General features: G+C 45.4%; 1 protein-coding gene across 1 annotated transcript in view; it reads right to left on the reverse strand.

Moving 5' to 3' along the window:
* PRRT3 (proline rich transmembrane protein 3) overlaps positions 1 to 14,770 on the reverse strand; it is a 181,606-nt gene that overhangs the window by 48,079 nt on the left and 118,757 nt on the right. Inside the window, exons 2-3 of the mRNA XM_069206162.1 lie at positions 7,316 to 9,087; positions 4,566 to 4,715 (exon numbers count right to left, since the gene is read on the reverse strand). Coding sequence (XP_069062263.1) covers positions 4,566 to 4,715; positions 7,316 to 9,011 — 1,846 coding nt within the window. The 5' untranslated portion in view covers positions 9,012 to 9,087. The remainder of the gene's footprint in view (positions 1 to 4,565; positions 4,716 to 7,315; positions 9,088 to 14,770) is intronic.

The raw sequence follows: 14,770 nt of genomic DNA on the forward strand, positions 1-14,770 counted from the left end.
AATGAGGGAGAAAAAAATATGAAAATGATGACTAAGTGAAAAAGCAGGGATAGAAGAACATTTAAGAATGAGAAAAAGAAACTCGACATTTAGGGTGGTGGAAGAAAGAAGCATGAGGAGAAAACAAGACTCGGCTGTCTCGTTATTCAGCAACCCAAGCATGTGACAGCACCCACAGTGACTTTACAAAAAACTCTCACCTCCTGGGTTTAAAAAAAATAAAAAAATAAAGCACTAGTTTGGCCAGAGACTTGAAAAGAAGTTCCTAAGTTTTAGAAGAGAGAACATTGTGCTAATTGTAATATGGCTTTGATGCACAGCCAAAGGGATCCAATGGTGCGCTTCGTGTCACGCCCCCGTGCAAATGAGGAAAGAGATTCCTTCCATTGGCCAGGCGCTCACGTGCGGGCAAAGAGTGTACAAAAGGGGTCTCACAAATGTTTGCAGCCCTTTCTACAATAACAAACTGCCCAGATAGCACAAAACCAGTGCAAATGGCAGCTGCACTCCCTGGGAATTTTCTGTCATCATCCCCTACCGCCTGGAGAATGGCCACAGAGTGCACATGCAAAGTTATAAAAATGCATCTGCGAAGAGTTGAGTTTCAAGCCGCCTGTCAGTAGTGGTTTGTCGTCGCCAAGACTTGATAGAAGGGTTCCACGGGGCTGCATCTTCTCCTGAGAATCTCTGACGGCCAGTGATTGATTATCTGAAATGCAGGAATTAAGGTAGGGTCTGGTGAGGTGATGGCAGGTCCACAGACTGGTACCTTGAGGATATTTCTAATCTGACATCTGTATTTTTTTTTTTAATCGGCATATCAAACCAATGAGAGGTGCAGGGGCGGCCCTTCTACTGGAGATTTGGAGCGTTGCCCCTCTATATTTTCTGCCCCCACATAACTGAAATGTAAAATTAATGTTTTGGCCACAGTGCTCTTATGTCAGTTGCAGCACAGGCCGGGTTGGGTCCCTTTCAGTGAGGGTGGGGTGGAGCTTATTGCTGGCTGAGCAGGGAAGCAGTCTTTAGTGAAGTGCGCATGTCGGTTTGGACGGGTGCCTTTGAGTGGTCAACCCGACATGCGCACTTTAGATCTTTCCTACCTGCACAAAGTTAGTGTTGTGGGAATTCAAAACCACAGCCTCCCAGGCTCCTCAAGAGCGCTGGGTTCAGCTGCCCCAGCCAATCCCAGCGCTGCTACCATGCTTTTTGCTGAATTAAGACAGCAAGGAAGCAGTGTCAAGATTGGCACTGCGCATGAGTGGAAGGGAGAGAAGTAGCGTGTGTCCTCCTGCGGCCCCAAAACTGGGAGCACATGCTGGGAGCGAAGCAGAGGCCGTCCTTGCCTGGGATTGGCAGATCTGTTTTTTGAAACTGCCTGTCAGCAGCCACTAATTTCAAGGTAACACTCAGGGCCCCGGAGTCACCAACAAACAAAGTATAGAAGACATTAAGAAATAAAAACGCCTGCTGATACTGAGCAGGCCGGTTTTATTTGTTTGATAATGGCATCTACTGTGTCATTTAAATTGACTGTTGTGGTGGTGCCTGTAAATGGGAAGGAGGCGATGTGGCTAAGTATAGAGCAGCTGCCTTTCCAGCTGAGGAACCAGGTTCGAGTCTCGGCAGAGGCTCAACATCTTGTGATCCTGTGCAAACCAATCAATCTCTCTGTGCCTAAAAGTGAATGTGTCCATCTCCGATGAAACTGGTGCTCGTTGTAAAGTTTAAACCTTTGGATTGTTCAAGCTATATAAAACTGCAGCTTCACACAAAATTTGCTGCACCACCTCTCATGGGTGGCTCCTCTGCAGTGACCTGGGTTAGCCAGCAGATGAAAAATAAAATAGCTTGCTATTGTTTTATTTTTCGTTATTTTTCATCTGCTGGCTCAGCAAGCAGAGTGTACAGGGTGAGGGTGGGCCACTGGAGGTGGGAGAAGGGGTGAGTGCACTAAGTGCGCATGTGTGTTTGGCCAACCAAACACACATGCACACTTATGTTTCTCCAAATTAGCTTTATACACAGACCAGCTGGAGAAACAGCACAGACCCCAGGAACTCGGAGCTGCTCAGACCAATCCGGATGCTGCTTTCATGCTATGTTTAGCATTTAAGCAGACCCAGGATTGCTAGGAGCCTGCGCTGGCGTCATAAGAGCAGCGAGGCAGCTGGAGGCGGCAGGAGACAGGTGGCGCAATGGAAATGGTAAGTGTTTTTTATTTTATTTTTTTTAAGTTGTTTCCCCTCTGACCACCCTGGACATGCGGCAGCCGCTGCAGATAAAGGACATATCATCCTGACTAAAAGCTTTACTGTAAAGATTTTAGTCAGGATATTTTGTCCTTTATGTGAGACGTGGTGCAACTTTACTAAGTTTCCCATTTTGCATCAAGAAGCCTTGGACCTTAATCTGTAAACGTGCACACTTGAACTTTCCATATTGAAAAAAATATGAGCAACTTTATCGGCTTTTCATTGAACACAACAAGCAGTGATCAGGATTCATCGAACCGAATATCAGGCGTGCGAATAGCGAGTTACATTACTGAACAGGAAACACACCTACAAAGGATTTATTTCATATGTGATGCTGCCACGGTCCTTAGGCATGAACAGACAAGAATAAGGTGAATGCTGAGGGATGTACATGCGCACTTGTGTCTACAGCGCTTCATGCATGCATTCAGACTGCTTCAAAGCGCTTTGAAGTTGGTGAGAATCGGGAAGAGGAAGACGCTGTTTTGTACTCCAGATCACCCGACGTATTGTGAATGGTTGCAGGATGCTTCGTATTGTCAAGAACAACTAATGTTATACTGGGAGCTTATGCCTGAGGGCTCCCGACCGAGAGACATATGGGCCCCCTGCGCTCCTTCTTGGAGAGCCGCGCAGCAAGCAGCACACAGTTGCCCAGCGCTTCACATTGATCATGCCATGGTTACGTTCTTCTTCCATGCTATCCATAAATACCTGCATTTATATTGGTGATCTGACAGCTACAACGTTCCCTTTACCCCCCCCCCCCTTTTTCCTGCTTATCCACACTCTGTTTCTTTTTCTATTCACTTTCATTCTGATCTCCGCCCTTCCTCTGTTGTTTTCACTTCCTTTCCCTTCATTGTACACATCTGGCGGTCCCAAGATACGGTAATTTGTGCACTGTGTTTAGTGGCGATATGATACCTTTCTATTGATTCATATATAAGATGATTATCCGCCTTCGTTGTTTTTTGCGCCATAAATTGTCTATAGAGGCACATATTGACCTTCAGATGTGTTATATTGGTTATGTTATTGCAAATGTTAAAATTAAAATTAAAAAAAATATATCACCCAAAGCAGGATTAGTGGAGCCAGTGTAAGAACCCAGGGTACCCTGATCACAACTCCTGTCAGTGAACCCCGAAGTATCCCATGGTCTTTATAACTTTTTCAGACTATCCGCTTATGAGGAAGCACTTTCTACGTTTTACAACCGCTATGTCGCGCCGTCCCAGGTCGGTAGTGGGCGCTCTTTCGTCCTGCATCAAGCTACTTGATGTTTGTAATTTATGAGGGGGGATGGGCGAGGCTAAAGCAAGGGGGGACAGTGAGAACATCTTACAGCAGTGCCGGACATATTTAGGGACCATACCATGCAAATTCCGCACTTAGTTGGTTCTGGGCAATTTTGCACTGGTGATAGTGAATTGTGCATCATTACAGCAATGACCACTGCACAAATACTTGCACAACTGATGCATTAAGAATCGTAATTCTGTTCTAGTCAGTTTGCATTATCGATAGTTAGATGTACAGCGGCCAGTCACTTGTACAGAAGTAGCCATCACAGTGCACAGCTAGCAGCCACTGGTAGCCATACTCTTCTGGGCAGGGACTGCTTGTGTTACTGCTGCAATCTATAAACATTACCCATTTGCCACCCCATTTTTTCCAAACATTTTTCAGCGGAGAACACCCCCAAACCTCTCTGATGTCACTCAGGCTTGCTTACTTTGCTCGCTTGTGACTAACACTTATCCCAACTTTTACGCCCCACCTCTGTGGAATGTCGCCAGCCACCACTGGGAAGCAGACACAAAGCAGGCTCAAACTCTCTGGTGCTGGGAGACCAGAGATATTGGTAAAATGCACACACAGGGCCCATTTCAAATCATTAATCTACAGAGATATGAAAGTAAATGAGGTTTCAAATACCTTTTTTAATATGCACGGTAGGACAATATTCACATTTTGCAGTGGCCTGTAATGCTTTGGAATACTTAGTAATACTTAGAAAATGTTAGACTTTCCACTTAGCTGAGGTTGTCAAGTTTTTCAGCTTTCAACAACCTCAAAAATTGTTGCAAAACCATTGATCAAATGTATTACAAAAATGTTTTTTTACGTGAAAATGTTCCCACTAAAAGTGTTTTTGCTGAGATTTTTTTCCTGTAAGATTTGATTTTAAAGACTGTTTTTTCCTTTAAGTATTTGCCGGATTTGTGAAGGTTGGAACACTTTGAAGAAAACTTTACAAAACTTGTGCAGGGAAAACATTTGAACTCTCCACGCCCATGTTACCTCGCTGTGCACTTCCTGGTGCCTTCCACGTCACCGGTGTCCCATATTCCAATGCCCCGGAACTAGTTCCGCTTCTTGCAGCCACGACTGGCCCTGTAGCTGCAGGGGCCATCTCAGGGGCCACCTCAGGGCCCCGCCCTTCGGAAGGACCTGACGTAGAAACAGGCACAATGAGGATAAAGCTACATATTTGTAATTGCTATAAATTCCACACGTTGACTACTGAAGCTTTCCCTCACCCTCCAAAATATCAGTCACCAAGGAACGATCTAAAGTATATTGTGCAAGGAAAAAACGAAGGACAAACAAAAAACACTTACAGTACTTCAACAAAAGAGCATTTCAAGGAGACATTGAGAAGGACTGAAGAAGTGTCTCCTTTGTTTAACACAAATTGGTACTTTGTTTAAGGTTACTAGCTGAATCCATGTGCAAGGCCTTGTACAACCTGATGCATTATGGGAGATGTGGTCTTGGTTTACCCTTTAATGGACTTACTAGCTAGATTACAGTGGTTTGTACAATGAAAACTGGACTGGAATATGGCGCCTGTGATGAGACGGAGTCATCTGTGAGCCTGGCTTTGATATGGACCATTCACCCCATGGCTCAGTTTACAACCTAGTCCCGGCTTTGAGTACCACATGAAAAGAGTCTGTCTGTCACAGTCTGTGAGCTATGTCACACCCCCTTCTTCTGCAGTACCAGCCACCAATCACCCCTGCTGTACCAATCTCCCCCCTAAAGATCAACATGTTTCTAAATAACTTACTTCCAGATGTGGCAGTGGTTGTCAGCAGCACCACCACAAACCAATACCAGCATCTAACAGCCTTTGCACCATTGGAAGGCAATCACTGCCTCTGCACATGTGTCATGGGTGGGCACCGCCAAGGGTCCCTGCAAATAACATTTAAATAACGAGCATTGGCATAGCCAATAGGTCTTATCTTTGGGACCTTATACGTATTTAGCCATGCAGCACCGTAAACCTTTATCAGAAATAAAATGTGTGTTGTCCATTCCTCCATACACTTGGCATCAGACTGTAATGGTCAGATCACCCCCTAGAGGGCAACACAATAAAAATAGCATCTGGAAGAAACATGGTCATGTAACCATATACTCAGCCCCTGGAGGGGATAACCACATGGAAAGAGAAGGGCAGAGAGCATTGAAGTGTAACTATATATTCAGCCCCTGGTGGGCATACTGCATTACACATTTTGTAGCCTAGCAGGCCTGGTAGAATATTATTAGACACACGTCCCTTACAATTAAAGCAAACGTTCCAACCATGAGAGAGCTTAAAATACATTGAATGGTGGAAGAGGTTATGATTTGGGGGTACCCCCCAACTTAGTGTGGGGACCCAGAAGATGAGCTGGACAGCACAAAGAACATATTGTGCTGAACATTTTGGTGGTGGTCCCATTGTCCTAGGACTACCACTGATTGAGTTATGGGCAACAATGTGTTTTCAAAGTAATGCCCTGCAAAGCATTATGGGGCGAGTTTCCCCAGTGCAGTGAATATTGTAGTATCGTCTCTCCTGCTTGCTATGTGGAGCCCCGTTGAGGGTTTCCCTTGTGTTTTTCTGTTTAAAAGGCACCAGTTTGTATATTTTTCAAATGCTACACTTTGGAAAAATTAGGAATGGGGCTGTATATTTAACCGGTACTTACGTAAAGCGCTCCATTCTTTTGGTAGAGTTTGTGCGCTATAAATAAATAATTAAGAATCCCCCACCAGCTTGGAGCCTTTGTCAGGTGCAAACACCGCACACAAAACAGTGAGATGCCAGAGGAAGAAATAACACACCACCATGAAGCAGAGAGGCAAAAGAAAAAAATACCACGCTGACACAAAGGTATATTGCCCATAGTACAACAATCCATGTAACAGGGTCAGTCTCCAAGGCAGTAAAACGCAGCCTCAAGGTGGGACAAACGTAAAGCATTTACCTAACAAACCAAAGGAATTTTGAAAGGCAGGCCAAGGAATGAGTGAAAGTGATGAGCGTGTGATGGGCGTGGTGAAAGCTCACAGAAGTAGATTACAGCATGTCGAGAGACTGAGCATGCGTGTTGCCTAGGCTCAACGTAAAACACTACAGGAAAGTGCTGTATAAACAAAAAAGCACCCTACAGAGTGATACAGAACTTCATATCAAGTAATATTAAAGAAAATACTGCTTTGAGAAAACCCATGGGTTCTCAGTTTGAAAATGGGGCTTACCCAAAGGCAAACAACATCAGTTTACGCCTTGCGTCTGCTGAGTTTTCGCAAGGGCTTTGTGGGCAAAACAATGTGCAACGTGTATGAATGTTTATTGCCCCCCTGCTGTGCATGTGTTCCTGCCCGGTTGAGAATTTTATGTACTCTGCTTTACCACTAGAGCAAAAATGCTTTTACTACAACTGTCGACATGTATAAGCTCTCGAGTCTGCTGTCATGACAGAAGGAAGCGCTTAGAGGCTCCTGCGTGGGAGCCTTATCCCAACAGTGTTTACTACATGAGAGTTTCATATTTAGCAGCCTTTCCTACTTGGACGACAAGGGTTGACGCCCTTTTCATTGTCATCTGCAGCTTGAGTACTTCAAAGACTATAAAGCAATGTCACAATCACCAGGTGGAAGAAGAAAGGTGGATTCCACAGTGGGACACCTGCAGAACCATATCAAATGAAGGGACCAGTTCACACCAACAGGGGAAATGCAAACAAATCATTGGCTTATTCTGCACCTACCTTTACTGAGGGCGAGAACAGACGGGGTGGCCGTCTCGCGAGGGTGAAGGACGAACACGTGCATGTCTGGTGTAGGAGTTTTAGGGTTTGAGACCTTCCCAGTTGCGTGTTGTGCAAGTTCTTCAGGAGCACCCACCTCTTGCACTGCGATGCTGAAAGGCTTCCTGGTGCTCAGCTGATGAGCAAACAACGTCTCCGTCCAGGTATTCGCCCTGCTTTCCAAATTTATGTGCCCGCTTTGATATGTGCTAAGGCTGTCTTTTGGGTTCTCCTTGGTAAACCAGGTGGACCAGGTTGGCTGGCTGTGCTTTGGTGCTTTTGTGGTTGTGGTTGTCCAGAGGGAATCCTGAGAAGATTCGATCGGTGGTATCCTACTCGTGAAAATACCGGCCTCCTTTGTTGACTTCGGGAAGAATGTTCCAGAATACGCATTGATGATGTCCTCGCGTCCTGTCCCAGGCTCCTCTGGAAGATATTTACTGTTGTTAACGGTTACATCTCTCTTATCCAGGAGTGAATCCGCCAAGTTCTTGATGTCGACGGACAGAACTTCATTACTTCCCGGACTGGTAAGGATTTGACTCCTTTCCTGCATGGTTAAATAGCCCTGAGTTGTCCTGTAGGAGGCCAGATACTTTTCAGACACAGGTGACAGGCCTCCTTGATCATTCCATGGAATAAAATTATCATCTATGAAAATCTTCTCGGCCCTAAGGCTCCCAGTTGAGACAGAGGGTTCCAAAGCATTCGATTCAACATTTGGGAAGCGATTCTGCACTTCCAAAGTGTTGTCCCTTGGGTCGATGGCTGCAATGGTGTTGGTGCTTTCCATATGTACGTCTCTCCGCATGCCTAGCTCTGGACTGGTTTCTGATAGCAGTATTCCTGTGCTCCTCACCAGGGATACAGTGGACACAGTGGGTCTCACAGTACTCAAACTTCTTTCCATGTTGCTGTCCACATGGGCAAACATTTCCAAGTCATTCCTTTCTTCCGAAGTTGCGCCCAATGTTTGGAAAATTGGTCTTTCGTTGCCGAAGAGCACTGATTTGTCTTTTAGGTCTCCATTGTGCTCGCTTGAAGCTAGTTTTCCCTCATTTTTTTGGTCGAGTGAATGTGGACCTTGCATAGCAGGCATAACATCTGAAGATGGCAAAGTGTCTTGGTTCTCAGAACTTGGTTTAGTTAAATTTGGTGGTTTCATCTGACCAAATGTGGCAGGATACTGTAACATTGTTGTCAAAGTCTGAGCTTCCCCTGTAAGTTCCACATGGAAGTTATTGTCAATTGGTCTACCCTGTACCATATGTTGAGATACCCCATCTTGAATGAGTGCTGGGGACGTAACAGTCCGTGAATGAAGATTCCCACCAAGAGGGATTCCAAGTCTGAAACCACTAGGTGTCACAAACGTCTCCTGTTTTGTCCTGTTCTCATCTTTTAAACTCAGAATGTCCACCAACATTGGCTCAGTTGAGTTTGAATGTTGAGTTCTCGGTAGTACATCTCCATCCTGTGCTTGCAGTGGTTTCTGAAAGGCCTGATGAGATGCATTCCTTGGTGGGATCTCCCTGAAGAGTTCATTGGGCCCATCAGCACCCACATCTTGATTATTGGCGTTAAGCAGAGAAGGCTCTGAGAGGATGAGAGCCACCAGGTAGGTCCACACCTGGAGGTCTTCTGGCCTCATCATCATTGCGACCGGTCCCCTCCGTGCCGAGACATCCGTAAGAGTGTGACTACAGCCTCCTTAAAATTCAGCATTTACAAACCTGCCGCACCAAAAAATAGAACAACCGTATTAGTACTGCAAAGACCATGTGGCTTTCATATAATTTCATTTAGCAGTGTACACAGAAAGTTTGACAAATTTATAGCGACCCACCAGCTTGAAACTATTTTTTTCATCTGATGTTTTCAATCAGTCGATGCTTTTCTAAAGAACGAAATATGAAGCGAGACATTGGAAATAGGCGTTATCGCCTCTCCCTGGCCACTAATACATCAGAAAAGGACAGAGAGATTGCAGGCCCAGCTTCTGAACGTAGAAGGAGGCCCTATCAGCAAGGGAGAGATTTACAGCAGAAACAGCAGAATTGGTTTCAAATGCTCATATTTCTCAGTATTTGGGACTGAAGGGAGCTAACGTCCTTGGGTGAATATCTGAAAAGCTGAGTTACTGGATGCTAAAATCAGTAAGTGTGAGAGGTGAGTGGGCTGATCACTGAAGGGAAAGACTGAGGTACAGTGAAGACTGATGTGGGCTTTGAAGGCACCACACTGTCTTCAAAGACTTGGCAGCTGACCTCAACTCTTACAGGCCAGAACCGGCTTATATCTTTGTTTTTAATGTTATTAGTTTAGAGACAAGACGTCCTCCTCAAAAGGGCTCTGTATGCAACAGTAAATTTAAAATAATTCCATTGACTATTGGTGACCACCACTTGAGGAAGTTCACTTATCTCTGAACCAGGGAGAGGTTCCTCTTGGAGCCCTACTCACTGTCCTTCCAGAGGCAGCGAGTACCAGACCCCTGGGTAGCAAGAGCCCACTCACAAACCACGTAATAACCACCCTTAGGTTCTAGGTTTTCATAAACAATAACCGTGACACGTGTGCTACGATCGTGTCCTACTGATACCGTCTGTCTGTCCACTCTTTCATCTGGTCTTTCACCCTCGGGTTTTCTTTCTGGCTGGGTGTTCGACCAAGATTAGCAGCGCCTGGATACCCTCAGGGGTGATAATGCAGCGCTATATAAATACTGATTCATTGATAAAACAGCCCTTTCATGGTAGTGATCCCTGGTTTTCTGCTCCAATATCACATGCTTGGCCCTAAAGCCCTGGTTTTTAGCTTCCGTTCATGGCAGGGCTCAAGTGCTTCATAGTAAAGAATATACAGGAAGTGACAATGTAAGGGCCAACTTCACTGCCACTTTAATTGTATCAGAAGCTTGCCTGATTGTTGAATGATATGTTCAATATTCCGCTATGCTAGGAGTTGTATAGCACAGTTCCATCATCTGTATGACCTTGCTGTTATTGATTAGCAGTAGTTGTATACAGCCAGCATATTGCCCTCCAGCATCATCTTGATGCTCAGAAGCGCACTGCTAGTATACACATTACCAAAAAACAATCCAAAAAAAAAATTCAGAACTTGATAGTGACTTTCTGCATCCTGGACATCACAGGACCAGCCTCTTTTCGGTTATCAAAATAGAAATATATCCAAGAAAAATACCCAATTAGAAACATAACACATACATAAAAAAGACAATTGAACCATGCTCCTTGTCCCCAGTGGTCACACCAAAAATTAATTAACTTAAAACAAAAGATGTGTATAAAACAACACTTAGTCTGACATTCTATAAAAGAAATACATTTCAAATCTCAATGCTGTGTAAATTATTTCTTCCAGAGACAGGTCTGTGTCTTATAGTTGTTGATGGCGTTTCGATCTCTTTGACAATGGCGAGGGTCTGCGTCAGGACATAATTAAATGTAGGAAACATCTGAAACCAATATTCAAGTGAAGGACTAGAATGAGCTCTGATGGAGGCTAGGGTGAGAACGAGTAAGAGGTGTTGAGATGTACCTCAATAGGAGGGCCACCTAATGCGTGGCATCTCTCCCCACTTAGATAGTCAGCCCACAGTACATTTGCTGCACCACAGTGTAGTAGGAATTGTTTACTCACATCCACAGACACATCCAAATGTGCCAGAATGAACTAGCAGCTGTTAGAAAATGTAAATCAATTTGTGGTAAGGTGAGATAGCAATTTGGAGTTATTGCCGGGGATGTGGATTGGTGCTCCCAGGCTTCCCAGCCATGAGATTGACCTTGCTGCTTGGATGCCTCTGACGGCCTCTTGCTTGGACTCTATAACAGGATCTCCCGGGAGCCCTAGGCAGTACATGTGCAGTCAAAGGGCAAGCTTGTGGTTAATCATGGCACAGAGCTGAGGTGGACACCATGGATGTCAGCGGAGCCAGCAGAGACAACACTGGGCCTAGCACGAGGCTGAGCCTGAACAAGCCACAGCAGACCTGTAACACTAAAGGCTAGGTGTACACTCTATGTTTCTAGGGGGAGAGCTCAGGTATGGGCTTGTAAGTTACCACTGCCCCCGCCAGGACATGGAGCAACAGTTGACAGCCATGCTTTGTCCATGATATTACAATGAGATTCAGGGATATGCCCCACACAGACTTACCACACTTCTCTCTGGCACAAGCCATGTTGCTGGGGACCGTTGCACCAGGGGGATGGGAAATCCCAAAGCCTGACATGGTAGGCTCATGGACTAGTGATTTGTCCAAGTTACTCCCTAACCCAAGTCTAGCTTGAATTAAAAGTAAGCCTCAAGTTGGCCTTGTATAACAAGACTACTCAACTGATATGAAAAAAGAATAGGCTGAAGGCCACTATATACTCCCCTAGGGGACGTAACATTTCATTGAAAACACATCATTGCTCATAGCTTATAAATTGTACACTACCAATTCCACATCTACCACCATATGGTTAGAGAGCTCAACATGGTTGACCCAAAATGTAAAGAAAAAAGGAAGGATTCTCTCTTCATTAAAAGAAGAAAAGAATTGGAGAGTAGAAGTAGTAAATAACAGAATTAAAACGCTAAACATAAGTAAAAATAAACCAGAACAATAATTTTCCAAAAAAACAGAACATCAGTTTTAAAAAAAGAGTAAGGACAATAGATAAAAAATAAATGTAAAAAATAGATTAACACCTACTTATAACAATGGTTAGAGAGTCTGTGTACAATTAAACATGAAGAGACTAGTAAAGACAGCAGCTTTAAACAAGAATTAAACATTACTAAAAAAATTAGGTCTAGGAGAGATCATGAACACCCTCCACTCCGGCTCTCCATCTGACCCCTGCCCTCGCCACATCCTCAACAAAGCAAGCTTCGTCATCGCACCCCAACTACGGAAGATCATCAACAGCTCCTTCGAGTCCACCACCTTCCCGGAGAGCTGGAAACACGCCGAGATCAACGCCCTCCTCAAAAAATCCAAGGTGGACCCAAAGGACCTCAAGAACTTCCAGCCAATCTCCCTGCTCCCCTTTGCGCAAAACTCATCCAGAAGGCTGTCAGACAACTAACCCGCTTCCTCGAGGAGAACCGCACCCTGGACCCTTCCCAATCCGGATTCTGCAGCAACCACAGAACCGAAACCGCCCTCATCGCCGCCACCGACGACATCAGAACCATACTGGACAGCGGCGAAACCACAGCCCTCATCCTCCTCGACCTCTCGGTCGCGTTCAACACCGTCTACCACCACACCCTACGCTCACGCCTCAGCAATGCTGGGATCCATGACAGAGTCCTGGACTGGGTCACCTTCTTTCTCACTGGCAGAACCCAGAGAGTCCGCCTCTCCCCATTCCGCTCGGAGGCCACCGAAATCATCTGCGATGAACCCGAGGACTCCGCCAAAACCTACCTCCACGAAGGAATGAAGGCCATACCCAAATGGATGAAGAGCAGCTTCCTCAAACTCAATTCCGACAAGACGGAAGTCCTCATCTTTGGCTCCACCCCCTCTGCATGGGATGACTCTTGGTGGCCTGCCACTCTCTGAACCGCTCTGACTCCCACCAACAACGCACGCAACCTAGGATTCATCTTGGACCCCTCACTATCCATGACCAAGCAAGTGAATGACATCTCCTCCTGCTTCAGCACCCTCTGCATGTTCCGAAAGATCTACAAATGGATACCCACTGAAACCAGAAGAATAGTCACGTGAGCCCTCGTAAGCAGCAAGCTGGACTACGGCAATGATCTGTACACAGGAACCACGGCCAAACTTCCGAAGAGGCTGCAACGCATCCAGAACGGCTCTGCATGCCTCATCCTGCACATCCCCCGCCACTGCCACATCTCAGGCCACCCGGAAAACCTTCACTGGCTCCCAGTCAACAAGAGAATAACCTTCAAACTCCTCACCCACGCTCACAAAGCACTGCACAACCCCGGACCAGAATACCTCAACAGACGTCTCTCCTTTTACACCCTGACCCAGCATCCCTGCTCCGGCGACCTCACCCTCGCAACTGTACCACACGTCTGCAGAACTACAACCGGTGGTAGATCATTCTCGCACCTCGCCGCCAAAACATGGAACACTCTTCCCACCCACCTACACCAGACCAAAGACCTCCTTACCTTCAGGAAACTTCTCAAGACCTGGCTGTTCGAGCAGAAGCAGCATCTCCCCCCTTCCTCTTCCCTCCCCTCCTCAGCGCCTTGAGACCCTCACAGGTGAGTAGTGTGCTTTACAAATTCCTAATTGATTGAGTAATTTAGGTAATTATATATTACTCTTGTGATGTAAAATTACCAAAATAGCGTGATTATGCCAGCTTGAGTGATGAAGAATAATTTGGGGGGAAAATCCTAATACAGGTTCCCATGAACTATGAACTAAGAGGAACTGAACAGCTGATGGCTGCTGCTGTCCCTGTCCTCAGTGCTATTTTCTTAGCAGACAGTTGCACCTTCAGGCCTTTTTTGGAGAAAATAGCACTAAATGCTGGATTACGCTTCTCTCGTAATTATGTATATTTATAAGTCATTTTGCGATAATTTGAAGTAATTAGGCTAGAGCGAATTACGCCAGTTGTGCCCACCCCTAATAAAAATGCGTACAGTTCACTAACTAAACGTATTAAACGGTGTGATGGTGACGAAGAAACCATATGCAGTAACAATGTAACCATCACTTGCCATTTTCATTACCGTAAATTAAATGTCATTGCTTAACCAGGAAGTACCCAAGTTATACATTGACTATCACTATATACTAAGAAGAGAAAAAAACAGTTGCAGATTACTGGGAAAACAAATACATATATCGAACAAACAATATCTGGAATCCATTCGTTCTGAAACGTACTTTAATAATACGTAACACTTGGTAACAGCTACCTGCACTGTGTATTCATTGATGAGCTTACAGCAAGGGTTCAATACACAGCTATCGCTTACAGCAGGGGTTTCCCAACCTGTGGTCCGGGGGGACCTATGGGGGTCCCCAAAGCCTCCTCAGGGGGGTCAGTGACTGCTTAGAAAATGTAATAATATTACCAGATTCGGTCCCCAGCTTTCATGAATGACTCATTGGGGGGGGGGTCCCTGGATTCCAATAATTATTCAGTGGGGGTCCCCGGGTTCCAGTACTGATAAAGTGGGGGTCCACAGAAGTCAAAAGGTTGGGAACCAGTGGCTTACAGCACTACGAATTGTCAAATGACACAAAAACACCCGTTCTTCAAGGCTGGAAGGTGGTTTCTATCCTGATTAAGGAAGGCCACTGTAATGACTAGTTACATTTCATTTGGAGGAATGCCAAAAGAAGACAAGCATTGGTAAAGCCAACAGGTTGCACCTATGAGAGCTATTGGCTTT

The sequence above is a fragment of the Pleurodeles waltl genome, chromosome 9 (genome assembly GCF_031143425.1).
Source record: "Pleurodeles waltl isolate 20211129_DDA chromosome 9, aPleWal1.hap1.20221129, whole genome shotgun sequence".
NCBI lineage: Eukaryota > Metazoa > Chordata > Amphibia > Caudata > Salamandridae > Pleurodeles > Pleurodeles waltl.